At 38.5% G+C, this 18,083-nt stretch overlaps 1 protein-coding gene across 1 annotated transcript in view; it reads left to right on the top strand.

Moving 5' to 3' along the window:
* The window catches only part of cgnl1 (cingulin-like 1), a 32,691-nt gene that overhangs the window by 10,010 nt on the left and 4,598 nt on the right, over window positions 1-18,083 (top strand). The window contains exons 8-14 of the mRNA XM_084404401.1: window positions 37-249; window positions 10,119-10,325; window positions 10,588-10,692; window positions 12,658-12,810; window positions 13,081-13,251; window positions 15,998-16,156; window positions 16,277-16,366. Of these exons, the coding sequence (XP_084260527.1) occupies window positions 37-249; window positions 10,119-10,325; window positions 10,588-10,692; window positions 12,658-12,810; window positions 13,081-13,251; window positions 15,998-16,156; window positions 16,277-16,366 (1,098 nt within the window). The remainder of the gene's footprint in view (window positions 1-36; window positions 250-10,118; window positions 10,326-10,587; window positions 10,693-12,657; window positions 12,811-13,080; window positions 13,252-15,997; window positions 16,157-16,276; window positions 16,367-18,083) is intronic.

Below are 18,083 nucleotides of genomic sequence, written 5' to 3' on the forward strand. Positions count from 1 at the left end.
ATGACAGAACTTCTAACCATGTGCTGTTCTCTCTAGGACTTCATGCAACTGAAACTAGACCTCCAGGACCTGCTTCTTGCCAAAGAGGACCAGGAGGAGCTGCTGAGGAGGCGTGAGAGGGAGCTGACCGCTCTTAAAGGAGCTCTGAAAGAGGAGGTGGCAACTCACGATCAGGAGGTGGATAAACTTAGGGAGCAGTATGAAAAAGAGATCCGTAAGCTACAAACAGCTGTGGAGGAAGCCAAACAGGTGATAAATCTGGCTTTTTACATTTTTTTTAACTGTTTGCAAATAAAGCAACAACAGCAGAGGTTTGTGTGATGTTAGAAACCATGTAAACACTTCCTGATCCTATTCCCTCCATGCCTTCCTATCATTTCCTGCATATAACAAAGTAAATGTGATGTTTAAAGTATTTTAATGCAGGTCTAGCATGCTATGTTATGATCATTGCATATGTTAAGACAAACATAATGTTTTTCAAATTATAAATGCAGTTAAACTTTAATATTATGTCACCATATTATGTTTTGATTTGTATAGTTTATAGTTTAAAGTTAGATTAAGTATAGGACCACTTTCAGCTATTATAGTTTGTCAGTTTTATTTCCTAGTGACTTACAGTAGTTAATCATGATGATTTTGTTCATATGAGGGGAAAGCGCACAATAGAACAGAACAAACAGGAAGAGAAGGAGTGAAAGAGGTAGTCTGAGGACAGATAGGTGTCCAGTCCACAAGTAGGTGGAACTCCTTCTGCCTCCCTCTTAGCTCACTTCCTTTTCCAACAAAGAAACTTCCTGTCCAAAGGAGGCCATTGTTATCTTAGTTTAAATGTATTTTAAAGGAGTAAACAGACAAAGAGTTTAATCTTGGTCAGGTGCCACAGTAATCCTGGTTTGTGCACGCATTGTGCCTATTTTTGAAATAGCTGCACGAACGGATGTCAGAAGAATAGAGCATAGTTTTGTTGTTGGATATTTGAGAAATGGAAAAATAGATTACAGACGTTGGATTTCTGGATATTTTAGTGAGTGACCAAGCCACTAGGCTAAACAAGTGTTACCATGCGCCTCTTCTTTATGGGGTTAGTGTTGATAGGAAGGCCCCATGTGGAGGAACACTGAAGGGTGAAGCACTAAATGGAGTTTATCACTGCTTAATTGCAGTGGCAGGCCGTCACTAATCTAATGAGGCTCTGATGGGGCGGATAGCTGGTCTCTCTCTCTTTCTTTGAAAATGAATGATGGGATTGTTTCATATGCAAATAGCTGGGGAATTGCACATGGCCAATAAGTGGGTCACTGTGCAGACAAGGGGTCCTACAGATGACACAATGGGAGATGGTTTGTACAAAAAGGTTAGTTTGATTTGTTTGCCTTTTTTATTCTACTAAGTTTGCATAAGAGTTTAGACTACTGATCCCAGGTTTCCCAGTACAGCTTGTGTGGATGTTTCTATAAGGCTTTTGTTACCAGCAATGGAAAAAATGTAGATGGTGATCAGTAGAACTCTCAGAGTTTGTTTTTGTTCACTTTTACTGCTGCATATAAAGGTATTGCTCTGCCCCAATAGCAGGAGGGGGAACAGAAAGGGAGTGGGGGGTCACAGCAAGAGATTCCTGATTCTCAACGGTTGGGAGTCCTTGTGAAGAGATTCTCTCCCTGCTCCAAAAGCTTTCCCTGTTTTCTTAAGGCCAATTGGCTGCACCTACAAACGGCAACTGACACTTAGTCGGGTTTTGTCAGATCAGTGTGTTGCCATTGGTCGGCACTTATTTTTCGGGTGTTTGTCCGGTTGTGGAATATCTGTGAAGGGACAAACTGTAATATGGTGATTGTCTGCGTTGGTTGGTGTCTGTCGGTGCAGTGTGAATCTGCCCTTTATTCGTAACTGGATTCCTTCACAAAAACCTGACCAAACCAAACCCAACCATCTTGACTTCAAACACATATTTTTCCTGATTGCTTAGAGAATTAGTACCAAAAACTATTCAGTAAAATTAAAGCAATTATATTACATCATAAGTTATTTTGCATCTTAATCTGAGATGCAATGAGTTAATATTTTATAAAGTGTTACATAGGGTAATAATGGCGGTGCTTGTGACAAAACAAAACCTTTTGTTTTAGATTTTCATTACAAGTCTATTAAAGGGATAGTTCACCCAAAACTACTGTGTAGTAGACCAAAACCACAAACCATGCCATGCGTTTGTGTGAAAAAAAACGTATATATGTATATAAAACTTTATAAACTATAATCACTAGCTTCCGACAGACGGCTGTACGCATTGATTTACGGTGGAAGACTAACTCCTGACCCGACGCACAGCGTAATGACAAATACGGAAGCTCAGAGGAAAGAGTAAAACAAAACACTGGTCACGAATTAGCCATTTTGAAGAGAAATGCCGGAGGATTTCTATAATAGAAGAGCTTTGGTTTTTTGCACAGTCCTATTTGTTTAAACCGCAAGAGACGTCTAAGGTTACGATGCTCCTACATCCTACTTCATACATGCATCACGGGTTACTCTTGTGGCGCAAATCGACTTGCGTAGTATGCGTACGGTCGTCTGGCGGAAGCTAGTTATTTTAGATGATAAAGTTATAAATATGGGTATTTTCCTTCTAAAACCCATGGGTTCAATTCAGAAGGCCTTTATTAACCCCCCGGAGCCGTGTGGAGTGTTTTATCATGGATGGATGCACTTTTGGGTGAACTAACCCTTTAATCATACTTTTTTATTTATTTTAAAGTGCATTTAAATGTTTCTCTTATATCAAAAGATGGCAGGTAGTAGTTTAAAAAAAAAAATTTGTATTAGGTTGTATTTTGAAAGAAGTCTCTCAACAAGGCTGTGTTTATTGGATCAAAGTAAAAACAGTAATGTTGTGAAATATTATTACAATTTTGAATAATTGTTTTCTATTTTAATATATTTCTAATATATTTCTGTGATGGCAAAGCTGAATTTTCAGCATCATTACTCCAGTCTTCAATGTCACATGATCCTTCAGAAATCATTCTAATGTTTTGATCTCCTCAAGAAACATTTATCATTCTCATCAATGTGGAAAAGAGTTGTGCTGTTTAAACTTTTTGTTGATTTTCTTTCTTCAGGATTCTTTGATGAAATAGAAAGTTCAAAAGAACAGCATTTATTTGAAATAAGAATAGCAATACTGTTACTAGAGATACTGTTTATTGAACAACCCCTATCAGTCAACCACTACTGAAAATCCAAACCAGATCTTGCATCGGTATCAGGATGTGTAGCCTTTGGTGTGTTTGAGTGCAGCACCGTAACTGTGCTGTATTTGTTTGTTTTGTGGGCTGTGGCTGATACAGAGCAGTAACGGTCTCCTTGGGGCTGTTTGGGGAGCCGACAGTCTCACAGGACGTGGTGTGTTTCCTCAGGTGATGATAGCAAACTGTTCCGGCCTGCTCTGTGGTGATTCAGCTGGATGCCTGAGTGGGAGAGGGGAAGTGGAGGAGGAGATAGAGGGACAGAGGGAAGTGTAACATTGAAAAAAAAGAGCAAAAACAGTGAAGAACAGCCATATGAAAGCAAATACGAGCTTCAAAGAAATGATGTGCATCTGCATTAGTCTACATCTCACCCTTCAGCCTAATAACAACAAGCTCAGTTGGCAGTATTTCAGTGTCTTGATGGGCAGTGACAATGATTATAAGCGATTACTGTGACAGTTCATAGTCTACATATAAACAGCAGCCCTCATGCGTGACGCACACTGTGCGTGTAACTAGGCCATTGCAGGGTCTTGACTACAGGCTGAGCTCGGTCCAATACTGGCCTGGATTCTTCGGCCATTGTTCTCACTGTCCCACTGAGCCAAAGTCCCCTGCTGTCAAGAAGTGTAGCGTCCTGGAACCCTACAAACCCCCCACCACGAGCTCAGCAGAGGGGGTCTGACCCTCAGACCCCCAGGCTTTATGGGATTAAACACAGAAGCACAAAGCTAAGGATTTAGCCCAGGCTCCAAATGATTCCAAACTTCTTGGCTGTGGTCTTAAAGATGGGAGAGAGTGGAACATGAAGACAGATATATCTGTTATGTTCATTGAAGGTAGCGGTGGCATGTGTCTTTGTGTGTAGAAAAGAAAACAATTGATGGGTCGCTTTAAGTTACAATCACACCCAGTCTCATGACACCATCTGTATGTCTAAAGTGTTTATAAAGTGTGTTTTGAATTTGGCTTTTATTAAGGAGTTGGCTGGGAAAGTTATTTGCCCAAACTGCTTCTCATTTCTGTTCTAGTGTCATAGCTACATGGTGAAGGAGTTGTTTTGTTTATTTACACTACCGTTTAATAGTTTGGGGTCAGTAAGTCTCTTATGCTCATTTAGAGCCGGTTAACAGACACTGAACTGAGATGCAGGCCAGTAGAACGAAAAAACGTATTTTAACTTGAGTGCCACATTTTTAGAGCAGTTTTTAGAGCGGTTAAAGGCATCCGTCTACCGCAAGTTTACATTGAAAATGGAAAAGTAGCACAGTGGAATGGAAAAACGCGTTCTGTGTGAAGCTGAATTTTCCGCATCATTACTCCAGTCTTCAGTGTCACATGATCAAATCATTCTAATATAAAGCTAAAGACATATTTCTTATTCTTTCTTTATTCTTTATTTTAAAAGGAACAATGTGCATTAATTGTCCTGAGCACTTGGGTCCATCATGTAAATGTGCCAGATTTAGCCATACAGGCTAATAGTCCCTAAATATTGCAGGCTAATAGTCCCTAAATATTATGATTGAAAGCTATTTTTGTGGAAACCGATACAATTTTTGAGGAATTGCAAGAAAAAGAACAGCATTTATTTAAAATAGAAATCATTTGTAACATTATAAAGGTCTTTACTGTCACTTTTGATCAAGTTAATCTGTCCTTGCTGATAAAAGTATTAATTTCTTTGAATCTTATATCTCATTGACCCCAAACTTTTGGTAGCTTACAAAAAGCAAATGAACATCGACAGTGTTGCTGTTCCCCACCATTTGTGAATACAACAACTTTTCTCTATGGCCTCCGTAGCAGATTTGGCAGTAGAACACATTCCAAAAAGTTCTGGTATCTCTCTGATCGCCAGAAACTCATATGATTACATTTGTTTTGTAATGTGTCCTCCTAATGCATCCCGGGCCACATACTTTCCTAACACATTTCACCACAACAGAGGCTTACAACTCTACAACTGCTAGGAGAAACATTTGGAGAAGTCATGCACAAGATTTAATTCGATCTTTTACATTCTCTGCTTTTGAAATCTGTGTCCACTTGAACCCCTGCAGTAACTGCTTGCCACCCTCCTCATTGAAAGAATACAGTATGTTTTCTTCTCACCCTCCCTGAAGGACGAGAGGAGGTTATTACTGGCGTCTTATGCAGCTGGAAAGAAGCCAGTGCTTTTCAAGCAGCACATTTTCATTTCCAGCTTGAGCACCTCTCGCCTGTCCTCAGCATTTCGTCCTGCTTCGGCACATTTGTGTGTATGCGCCTCTTTGTTTAGGAGCAAAGCTATTGTAACGTATACCACCAAGATGCAGAAACAGACCCGGTGTTGTTTGGAGCCAGAGTGAAGCTTGAGTCTTTGGTGTTGCTGTGGTATTCAAAGGCTGAGCACTTTGTGCCTGGCTGATAAAGTTTCAAGAACCTCGTATGACCTGTCGCTTATGTTCCTATGGTTGTGCATTCTTATCTTTCTGTCGAGTTACAGCACTTTTATTGAGAAAAGCGCCTGGCATGTAAACAGAAGTCACATTGAAAGGTTGACCATAGGAATAGATGACTAATTGGCCTTGGCTCTCACAATGAAAACACAAGCTTGGTTGCTTTCATTGAGGTAAAACTGATCTGAATGTTGGACACACGGAAAGCAGGATTTCCTGTAGTTTTGCACATTCTGAGTATAATGTAGATGAAATCACTGCTTACACTTGCTGAGGGACCAGTTAAGTATCAATGCAGTGAATCATTGTCATCATTACAGTTAAGTAACCAATGCAGAGCATTGAAACACTGTGCACAGTTTTGGTTTGTTGTAACCATTTTGTTACATGTGATTTATTTATGAAGGTCATTGTGTTTTAATGGGAAATTACGTGGGGTTTTTTTCTAGTGATAATTTCTCTAAATCTAAACCGTTTTAACAGATCTTTAAATAATATTAGTGTGTGGTCAGTAGACAAATGTGACTTCTTTTTCCACCTTTTTTCAACTTTAACTTTTTGTCAATTTAATATATTGCGAGAGAACACAAAAGAATTGAATGAGAATATGAGAAACTTAATCTCATATTTTTTAAGGGCTTTGTAATATTTATATATAATGAAGAGTAGAGCAGGATATTTGTAAATGGTGTGACAATGGCAGTCCATTTGGTGCTGGGTTTGACCTGTGATTAAATTTTGCTTTTGCATTCTGGATGGCTTTAAGATTATGTTGTACCCCGTCAGATTATAAATCTGACATGTAAACTTGAATGATTTGAGAGTGGATTAGAGAGGTTTAACTCTTATGAAGTACTGTGCTGCATGTGAAGGAGAAAATCATGGTGAATTTGGTGTGGCTTTGGGCAGGTTTATTAGTTTCACTGAAGGTTTAGGCACTAAACGGTGCTGTGAAGATTTAGGCCGCAAAGCTTCAGGACACTCTGTATCCTTGCTTGGAGTTCATGAACTGATTGTGATTCTCCTGCCATTGTTATTCTCAAGCTTTTAAACACACTCACAATGCTGGTTAATGCCCAACTATACATAAACAGCCCGAGCGGGCTAGAGCAACATTCAGAGCACACTGCTTTCTCTGAGACTTTGAAATGCCTCTGTCAAGAAAAGAAGCTCAGAAACAAGCATTACTCCTCTCTGCCCTTCCCTCTCTATCAGTTTCTGCTCTTCAAAGGCCTGACTGCGGGAACTGGGGCATGGAGGGAAAGGGAACGCGTGAATAAAAAAAAAAAAAGTTTAATCACTTTCACCCAATGCAACAGTTTCTCAGCGCTATCGTCGTGTCCTGTAGCTTATCAGTACTAAAATGTCTCACTCCAAGTAAAGGGAAGAGAATATTGCCACAATTAAACCGTTGTAACCTTCTCTGAAGGACACAGACATAATGATAAGCCACCTCATGTCGAGCCGCAGCTTTACTGAAGACAAAAACGTTAATATTTGCAATTTGAAAAGGTCACTGCTTACTAAACTTTGTCAGTGAATGTTATCTCCTGCAGTTTTGCAAGCATAGAGTATGTTGTCTTATGCTAGGTACATATTAGCGAGGCATCACCTTCTGACCTCTGTAGTTTAGGGGTGGTGGTGTGGCGTAACAGACGTTTGGGTTTGTTTTGGGGGTGGGTGGTCATGGTTATTTTGGGAGGTATCATAGTTAATGAGTTAAGCATTACTGACCAGTAAGGCCAGCGGGGAGAGAGAGGGAAGGATTCTGAGAGGGGCTTCAGGACTTTGAACTGCAAGCAGAACTGACATAAATCCACCCTGGTCTGCTAATGAGTCACTGTGTTATGAGTTGCTGTGTTAGGGTTGGAATGACTTTACATTAACCCACACACACACACACACACAAATAGCTGTGTGTTGTTGTCTGGATGTTCACTGATCATAGGGTTTGCAATTGTAGTTCCACTCCATTAGAGCACAGGTATTTTAGACACTGTAGCAGGATGTATCTGTAGCAGGATGTATCTGTTATCTTGATCTAAGGTATTTACTTCTGTGAATTCTAAAAAGCACATTAGAAATGTGTAAAACAAATAATGTTGACTACAGTAACAACTTATCAGACAGAACTAATTTTATTGTTTTTATAGTTAACTAAAACTAAAACCATACAAAACATTTCCATTTCTTGAAATAAAATAAACGTTAACTGAAATAATATATAAAAAAAATAATAATAATTGTTTTGTTTAAGCTAGTTGCCAGGGCAACATTTGAAATAAAAAGTACTAATAAAGAAATTACAAAAACGCACAACAAAATGACTTAAACTTGAATTAAAATTAAAACTAAACCGGAAAATATAAAAATAAGAACTAATTTAATACTATCTCAGTGGTAGTGAAATAAGGCTAGGACTTGTTTTTTTGTTTAGCTATAATTGAAGTATTGTCTTTGTCCACAGTTGCAAACAGTGGATGGTTAAACCAGTTGGGTGACAATTTCTCATGCATAGCAAACGATCTACCTGCTCATCCAGTTCTGGAACCATCCGTGTTGTGTGTAATCTTTGAGCTGTCATCAACAGGATAAAGAATCCTTCGTTGCATGACAGCTGTCTTGGTTTGTTAGCTGAAATCCCCACGAGGAATTCTGTGTGTGTCGGTTTAGGTGTCTTTGTCCATGGGTGTCTAAATTGCAGAATGAGTTTGAAATGGCACAATGCATTTACACGTACAGCAGCTCTACAGGACAGTCTCGCTTATTCATAAAAGTTGGCGAAGAAGAACGCAGAGTGCTCTGTAATATTGGCCGGGCAAAAGCACAAACCAGACAAAGAGGCAGCCACCAACAGAGCACAGCCTAATTAAGGAACTTGTTCACGTTCGGAGACGGCTGCTGAACCCGTAACTCGTCAAAAGGCTTAAGGAATCAGGAAACTGTGTATGTGTCTGGTTGAGTCATTGAGAAACTGAAGGAGACATGCTTAGCTGACTCTAAATGGACGGCGCTAATAAATCGTACAGGCCCGTTCAGTTTAACCTCACCTCTGTTGCCTGTGATTCACTGCATTTATATTGGCCCACATCATTTAAGAGGGTGCCAAAGGTCAGAGGCCTGTTGCCCTACACTCACTTTTCCATTAGTCGCATTCAGTTCAAGGAGTTAATTGACTTGTGTACTGCAGCTCCTGCACTACAGTCTAAAATGTAACTTTTAAACAGCTTTTATATATAAATGTATATATTGGCTAAGGAAGCTGTATTTTGCATTATTTTTTATATATACTGTATATATATTTTCCACTATGATTATTTTTTTGTCTTGCATATTTGTGACAAACAGCGCAAGTGATTGTGTTGGTTGCAGCATCATATATGAGATAATTCTCTGTTTTTGTGGGACCGTTACACCCAGAGACAGTGATTTACTGATTTTGATGTGTTTTTTGTTGTTGTTTTTTTTCTCATATTTCATTCTGATGGCTTAATGCAGGAATATTACACATGCACTACCATTCAAATGTTTGGGCTTTGTGTGAATATTTTTTTATATTAATTATACATTTTATTATAAAAAAAGTTTTTTGTTTTGTTTTTTTTTGTATAAATTAATGGTTTTATTCAGCAAGAATACATTGAATTGATCAAAGATAATGTAATGTTACATAAGATTTATATTCCAAATAAATGCTGTTTTTATAAAAGTGTCCAGAAAAAAATACACCTTGAATTCCATAAAAATTTTAAGCAGTACAACTGTTTTTGACATAATAATTTTAGATTATTAATAATAGTTTCTATAGTTTCTTGAGCAGAATAGTAATAATAGTTTCTTGAGCAGCAAATCAGCATATTCTAATTATTTCTGAAGGATCATGTGACACTGAAGACTGAAGTAATGATGCTGAAAATTCAGCTTTGCCATCACAGGAATAAATCAAATATATTCAAATAGAAAACTGATATTCCAAGTTGTAATAATATTTTCACAATATTACTGTTTTAACTGTATTTTTCATCAAATAAATGCAGCCTTGGTGAGCATAAGCGACTTCTTTCAAAAACATAAAAAAATCTTACTGAGCCCATGCCTCTACAGGAAGTTCTAGAGAAAAGAAAGCTTAGATAAATATTTAATATTATGTCCAAGATATTCTCTTAAGTATACGGTTTGAATAACTTTGAATCATTCACATTTATTACACCAGTGAAGGTCAGGCTAATGTTTTTACAGTCTAATTGTGAACCATATAGTGTTGCAGTTTCTAAAAAAAGTTGCTGGGTAACTGGCATTATTATTTAATCAAAATTGGTGTTAATTTTGGAGCCTGAATGAAACTATGTAGGTTTTCAAGATAATTGTGCGTAATGTACGTATATTTAACACTCTCTATCTCTGTTTTGTGCTCTTTCTCTAGAACAATGTTACAGCCAATAAGGAGAGGGAGGAAGTGGAGGTAGCAAAGAAGGTGTCCGAGGGCCAGGCAGGCCGTCTGTCTCAGGAGGTGGAGAGACTTCGCAAGAGGGCACATGAGCTGGAGAACGAAGTGACCAAACTCAACCGCATCATTGATGAAGCCAAGCTGCAGGAGAGCAGGCTGGGGGATCGAGCTGGCCGCCTGGAGGTACTCTCTTTGATTTGAGTGTGAAAAAGAAACGCTTATATTTATACACATTTATACCAATTAGATTTATGTTGCATTCTAATGGTTACATCGACCTGAGGCCGTTTCCCTAGACGAAGATTCAGATTGTCCTGTCGGGAATTCCATCAGCATTGATTCCCTGTTAACTCTTCCCTTTTAGTCTGGGGGAAATGCTTAATGTGTGTCTAGAAAAGCAGACACAGAGAAGTAAAACATCTGTAATGTGTTTGTTTGTTACTAGAAAGAAAAAAGGCAGTTGGAGGAGTCTCTCGCTGAGATCAGGGAACAGGAAGAGGAAATGACCCGTGCAAATCATGCGCTTACCACTCGCCTAGAGGATGTGCAGGTGAGACCTGGGAAGCCCAACTTTGAGCAGGAGCTGAGATATTAAGAAATCATGTTTGGTTGAGTTGTTAGGAATTTGGGGTTGGTAAGATTATTTTAATGTTTTTGAAAGTAGTCTCTTATACTTACCAAGGATATATTTATTTGATAAAAAACAGTAATATTGTCATATATTATTACAGTTTAAAATAACTGTTTTCTATTTTAATATACAGCGGGGGAAATAAGTATTGAACACGTCATCATTTTTCTCTGTAAATATATTTCCAAAGGTGCTATTGACATGAAATATTCACCAGATGTTGGTAACAACCCAAGTAAGACATACATACAAAGAAACAAACCAAAATAAGTTCAGAAATTAAGTTATGTGTAATAATGTGAAATGACACAGGGAAAAAGTATTGGACACATGAAGAAAGGGAGGCGCAAAAAGGCATGGAAAGCCAAGACAACTGCTGAAAACTTACAGTAATTAAAAAGCAATCCAATTTCAGTGGAAATTAATAACAGCTGGTTCAGTCCCAAATGATGGCCTACAAAAAGGTCTCATTGCCAAGTTGTCACACAAGACACATCTCATGATGGGTAAAAGCGAAGAGCTGTCTCAAGACCTTCGCAACCTAATTGTTGCAAAACATAATGATGGCATTGGTTATGTTCTGACAACTCTTCTGATTATTCTTTTCACTCCTCTATCAGAAATCTTGCGAGGAGCACTGGTCGAGGCAAATTTATGGTGAAATGATTGTCTTTCCACTTCCGTATTATGGCCCCAAAAGTGCTCACTGGAACATTCAGAAGCTTAGAATGGCGCCTATAACCAATGCCATCATTATGTTTTGCAACAATTAGGTTGCGAAGGTCTTGAGACAGCTCTTCGCTTTTACCCATCATGAGATGTGTCTTGTGTGACACCTTGGCAATGAGACCTTTTTGTAGGCCATCATTTGGGACTGAACCAGCTGTTATTAATTTCCACTGACAGGGGGCTGGATTGCTTTTTAATTACTGTAAGTTTTCAGCAGTTGTCTTGGCTTTCCATGCCTTTTTGCGCCTCCCTTTCTTCATTTGTTCAATACTTTTTCCCTGTGTCATTTCACATTATTACACATAACTTAATTTCTGAACTTATTTTTGTTTGTTTCTTTGTATGTATGGCTTACTTGGGTTGTTACCAATATCTGGTGAAAATGTCATGTCAATAGCACCTTTGGAAATATATTTACTGAGAAAAATGATGACGTGTTCAATACTTATTTCCCCCGCTGTATTTTAAAATGTAATTTATTCCTGCGATGCAAAGCTGAATTTTCAGCATCATTACTCCAGTCTTCAGTGTCACATGATCCACCAGAGCTCATTCTAATAAGCAGATCTGCTGTTCTAGTATTATTGTTAGTATTATTATTATTATCAATGCTGAAAACATTTGTGCTGCCTGTATTTGAAACAGAAGTGTATTTTTGTTACAATGTAAAAGTCTTAGGCCCGGTTTCAGTCAGGGTTTAGATTAAGCCAGGATTAGGCCTTAGTTTAATTAGGGCATTTGAGTTGCTTTAATAAACATGCATTAGAAAAAAACATTACTGGTTTGCATCTTGAGACAAAGCAATGGCACTGACATATTTTAAGATATGTGTTTGATTTTTTTATTTTATTTTTTCTTCTTTTTTTTCTAACAGAATAAAAGTATAAACATTTTTCATGATCTCTCTGGCCCCAAACTTTTGAAAAGTAGTGTATGAAAGTCTAAATTAGTGGTAAAACAGTAGTATTTCTTCTAAATAATGTAATTTTTACAACTTCAGAAATGTATGTTTTTTTTTCTTTCTTTTTTTTTGGTCACACAGTGTTAAAACGATCTATCTATAGTTAAAACTAATCAGAGTAGCATTACTGTTTTAATAACTGGCCTAAGGGAAGTCATGCTTTACTTTGTTAATTGATACTTTTCCACCCATAGAGAAACTTGACCAAAATGACTCAAGAGCACCATGAGCTGCAAGAGCGACTGAAGGAGGAGAAGAGTCAGAAAGAGCAGTTTAAAAACACCAAGAATGAGATTGAAGACGAGAGGAGGCTGCTGGACCGGACTGTGGAGAAACTTCAACGGGAGGTGAGAGACTGGACTTAACCCTGAATGATGATGTCCTTTTTTTTTTATCATGTAAAGGTCTTAATAAACTTTTAAATAAGTCTTTCGTCTTGCTTTCAGTATATGCTTTATTTTTTATTCACTGAGGAACACAAAACCTGAGCTGGTTATACAACTTTTGTGTGATTTGTGTCACCGACACCTAGGGTGAAACTGATGAATTTGAGGAATTGACGAATTTAGTTTTCCTCTGTCCTATTGGTTTTTCAGTATCTCTCTCTGTCTATGTAGATGAATGAGATAGTGGAGGCATCTCAGAGCTCGACTCAGGAGCTGCAGGAGCAGATAGACATGTATAAGGAGAAGAACCGGAGGGAGATGGCAGAGCTGCAGAAACAGCTGAGAGAGGGAGGACTGGGGCTGGAGAAATCCCGTCTCACCGCCAAGACCCTTCAGGAGGAGGTGGGTGGGGGAGGGCGGCTAAAGTTCAGCATAAACTACCAACCTGAAGCCAAGTCGATAAAACAAAGCAGATCATTTTTTAAATCCTGAAATGCATGTTCAAAAAACTTGACTGGACTAAACCAGCTTGGTCTGAGCCACAACTGCTTAATTAAGGCTCATTCAAACCAAGAACGATAACTATAACCATAACCATAAGCGTCCATTAGTGCGGACACTAACATAGTTATGTTTATTATAATTGTGCACTGCAGTTATGTGTTCTGCCGCTTTAAAAGCTCACTCTCTTTAAAATCGGTGGATTCTTATTGGCTGTCAATGTTTTTAGCATCGTTTAGCTGGAAAAAAATCATTCTGAAAGTGATAGTTCATCTGCGTCGGTAACGTTATAGTTTTAGTGTGGACTTCTCTATTCTTAATGAATTTGAATTATTATTAAAACTTTTATAGTTGTCCTCTATCTTGAACTTTCTTTACATACTCGTATACCTTATAGACCTTGGTGGACCGAATTCCTTAAAAAAAACAAAAACAGTACTGTTGTGGTGTTACTGTTGATGATATCAGGCGGTAATTCCATTTTCTGTTGTTACTCAGTGGTTAGCGTTTTCATTTACCAAGATTTTAAAGGAGAAAAGTGCTACAAAATCATGTAAAAATGTCCAAACCCATGGTATTACCATGGTACATGTCCAAGAATGTCCTCTTATGCAGTTTGTTTGACTTGGAATGCAGATAGGAAAATCCCATTTTATTGGTACGATTATCCAAGCTAAACGTTTGAAAACACAGAGGAGCATGTCAGTGTTTAAGCCCTTATGCTCAGAGTTTATGGTCTATTTATCCAACAGCACAAAAAAATCATGTAAATATGGGAAGAGTGTCTAGCCAAAGTTAAGTTTGCATTTCTTGAAAACCACGTGTTTCTGAAAAAGCATAACAGTCAGCTGGAGTTATATTTCAACGTAAACTCCGTGAAATGCTGTGTTAAATATTTTCATAACTTGTTATTCAGTTGCTATCTCTGTCTCTCTGGAGATGAATATCCTCATATCAACTATCTCAGTGTCAAACACCTGGAATGTTCCTTGCCATTAATCATCGGCCGACATTCTTTTGGCAGATCAGATTTTTCAGTCACTTCAGTTCCTATTCGCAGTCCCTGTCTTTCAGTTTATATACTCAACAACCCCAAGTGGGACTGACCTTTGACCTCTGCTGTTATGCGCTTTAACCCTGTCAGCACTGTGGCATTTGAGGAATGTTATTGTTTGATATGAGAATCAGGCATTATAGGTCAGCCCTGTGAATGAGGTCCCATGGAACAGTGGGGACTGGACCCATCCCCCCCCCCATCTCATTAACACTTTATGAGCTGAGAACAAGAGTGTAAAACGGCCTGCTTTCAGCACTGTAATTCTGTGCTGCTGCCTGTGAAACATCAGTTCATGGGTGGAGAAGGGAAGAGAGCGTCAAGAAGAACGATACAAAGAAAAGCAAACAGTAAAAAGAAGAAAGGAGTGAGACATCCTCCTCTGCACAGCTGTGTGTGAAGGAAGAGAAGGATGCTGTGTTCCCGTGGGGAGTGTTGGGTCTGAGCGATGACCTACTGACACCTCATCCTCCCAGAATTCCATCGTACACATGTTCTCCTCTCTGACACACTCTCCTCATACAGATCCTGACCTCACTCCTACAGCTGTTTCCTCTGGAGCCATACACCTCTGCTGCTAGCTTCTATAAAACCAAATCACACACATCAAAACGTGCTATATGCTTCTTACATGCAGTATACAGTTACTCATTTTAGTCTGCTTCCCCTGAGTATTTGTTACCCAGTTTCTTCTTTAAAATCACGTCAAGCTCAAAATCATTTTTTTGTGTACACTTCACATGCGTTTTACTTCACTCTTGACAAAGGCAGCATCTTGTGGCCAAAAATGTAACTGCAACAACAGGACAGCAAAAGGTTGAACTCGTGTAAAAGAGAGATTTACTGTGCATGTTGCACAGCATATGGTTCAAATTAAATTGTAAGGATGTTTAGAGGGACTATGTATCTATATATATATAGTCATGGTTGTGATCCATGTTTATACACATACACATTCATATACACATATACACACACACATATATATACATATACATGGATCACAACCATGCTGATATAGAGCCATATCACACTTCTGCTCCTGTGATATATATAAATTATAAATAAATAGATTTAATTATATTTTATATTATAAATCCTTCACCACACTGCCGTTCAAAAGTTTGGGGTCAGTAGTTTAGTTTTTTTTTTAAAGAAATTGATACTTAAATTCAGCAAGGATGCATTAAATTGTACAAAAAAGTGACAGAAATAATCAGTAAATAATTATATAATGTTACAAATATAATATTTCAATTTCAAATAAATTCTGTTCTTTTGAAATTTCTATTTATCAAAAAAAAATCATCAAATAAATGCAGATTTGGTGAGCATAAGATACTTCGTTTTAAAAACATAAAAAAATCTTTGTCTATGTCTGTCTATTTATCATTATAAATCCCTCTCCATTTATGTCTTATTTAATTATGCTTTCAGATACCAATAAGAGTGTAACTCTGTCTGATCACATCTTTACCAAATTAAAATCCGCTACGGAATTCTGCACATTTTCTCCCTACATCAGTTCTGGAAATGTTCTGTTCTGTTCACAGCTATCCGAGACTAGAATGTGAATGTGTTTGTGTGTTTCAGCTGGCTCATGTGCAGGAGGATTTACGTCAGTGTCAGAAAGACAGAGATGAAGCGCTGCAGAGAGTGAAGGACCTGGAGCAGAAGGTTTTTGAACTCGAGGTCGAGACCGAGACCAAAGCCCACTCGAACGACAAAACCAGACAAGTCAAAGTCTTGGAGGTGCAGCACTAATAGAGACGACATGTCTTCTTTTTACTGTCATCAGCTTTTTATTGAACCGCTGACTATGTTGTAATGTAGATTTGTTGTAATGTACAAGTTGTTTTTATCTGTCAATAGGACCGTCTGTCTGCGGTAGAGGTTGAGCTGGAAGAGGAGAGACAGAGTGGAGACTTGCTGATGGAGAGAATAGACCGGGGAAGAGAACAGGTGAGATAATATTGACACTCACATTTGTTGTTAATATTTTACAGCAACAAATAGTGAAATGATTACAATTATGCAACGACAGAAACGGATATATGGGAAATATGCAGTGACCAAAACTATCTTTAGTCTAAATCTAAAGTCTAAATTACAGCTCTTATTTATGAGGTGCACCCTAGGGTCACATGAATGCTGGACACTTATTGACTACATTTTCCTCACTATCTCATCCGTTTAAATGGTTTAAAATATTAGTTTCTAATAAAAATTCACACATAATGTATTTGTCTAACAAACTAACGTCAAACGTTTAATCATAAGCCTTTTGATTAAATTGTTTTTACTAGTACTATCCACATTAGATGATGTTAAAAAGCTGGTATTTTTGCATTTACCTAAAAATCAACTGTAGAAATGCATGAATACAATTTTGAATAATGCCTGTGCCGCTTATAATGTAGATTGAGATGTTTTCAAGATCTCCTTCTCCATGAGTACTTTATTAAAAGCCACACTCACACACACACACACACACACACACACACACTGTTCAATGCAGGTAAAATACAAGTGAAGGAATTAAACTTGAACGCTTGATCCACTGTTTCTTCTTTTTGAAGGGATTCTTCTTTTAAAAGTTGCACTCAAGATTCAGAGTTAATTCACACCAGAGTGAGAGAAAGATGAAGTGGGAGTGCATTGTAAATGGATCTTGCGTAATCGTTCTCTTTGGCAGCCTGCCTCTTGGTGAAAGAGTGTCCGTCTGAATTTCAGGCATCAATTAAGAGCTCTCTCTAAAGCTTTACTTTGGCCAAAATATGCAAGAGGCCATGCATCTCAAGTCGGCCAGTGGCAAAGCTTACTCTGAATGCATTTTGTTGAAACATCCAGAATCGCCAAAGCAGAGGTTTAAAGCAAGAGGCCGGAGAGAATTCTTCCTTCCTGACCGATAAGGCCGGGAAGGGAACATTTTTTTCCAGATGAGTCAAAGATGATACATGTTTCCTAAGTAACAATGACTGTTCTACAATGTCAGTCTTAAAGTGTTGCTTCGTTGCTGGAAGCAAGACAGACTTTTATGTGTACTTGGGAAAGTTTGTTTTTTGAAACGAGCCAATTCATTTCAGGATCATGCATCATTTGGTTGGACCCCATGGCTTCTTGAACTTGGACCTTTTCAAACTTTCTTCACAAGTAGCCCAAATTTGTCTCCTCGCTTATTGTTTCCAAAAGCTAATCTGGCGCGTTGGTCCGATTGCACCTGTCGCACTACATTTAGACCTCTTAAGAAGCGGCAAATCTAGACCAGGGCTGAAGACGTGATTAATAGATTATGAAGGAGAGGAGCGTGTGAGCTTTTTTTAATTGTCTGGAAATAGAGAATCGAGGCAAACATAATGACACAATAGTGTTACGCTAAGGCCGAGGTGAGTTTGTGTGGAAACAGTAGAGGGCTCTGTGGAGACGGGGTGGGGTGGTGTCAGGATGGGCACACCTGCGTCCATGGCAGCAGGTGCATGAGCGGCTGTCTAAATGAGAGTAATCTCCCGCTCTTTGCTCACATGCTCTCCGGCTCTCTCCCTCTCTCTCTGTCTGTATCGCTTTCGTGCTTTGATTAGTTTCAGTGTGTTTTCTGCTCTGCTGACGCAGCGCCCTGCAGGGTAGAGCGGCACACGCGGCCCATCCCTCATCCCTGAGCCCCGCTGTCACGCGCTAATTG

The sequence above is a fragment of the Rutilus rutilus genome (assembly GCF_951802725.1).
Source record: "Rutilus rutilus genome assembly, chromosome: 3".
Taxonomy (NCBI): Eukaryota; Metazoa; Chordata; class Actinopteri; order Cypriniformes; family Leuciscidae; genus Rutilus; species Rutilus rutilus.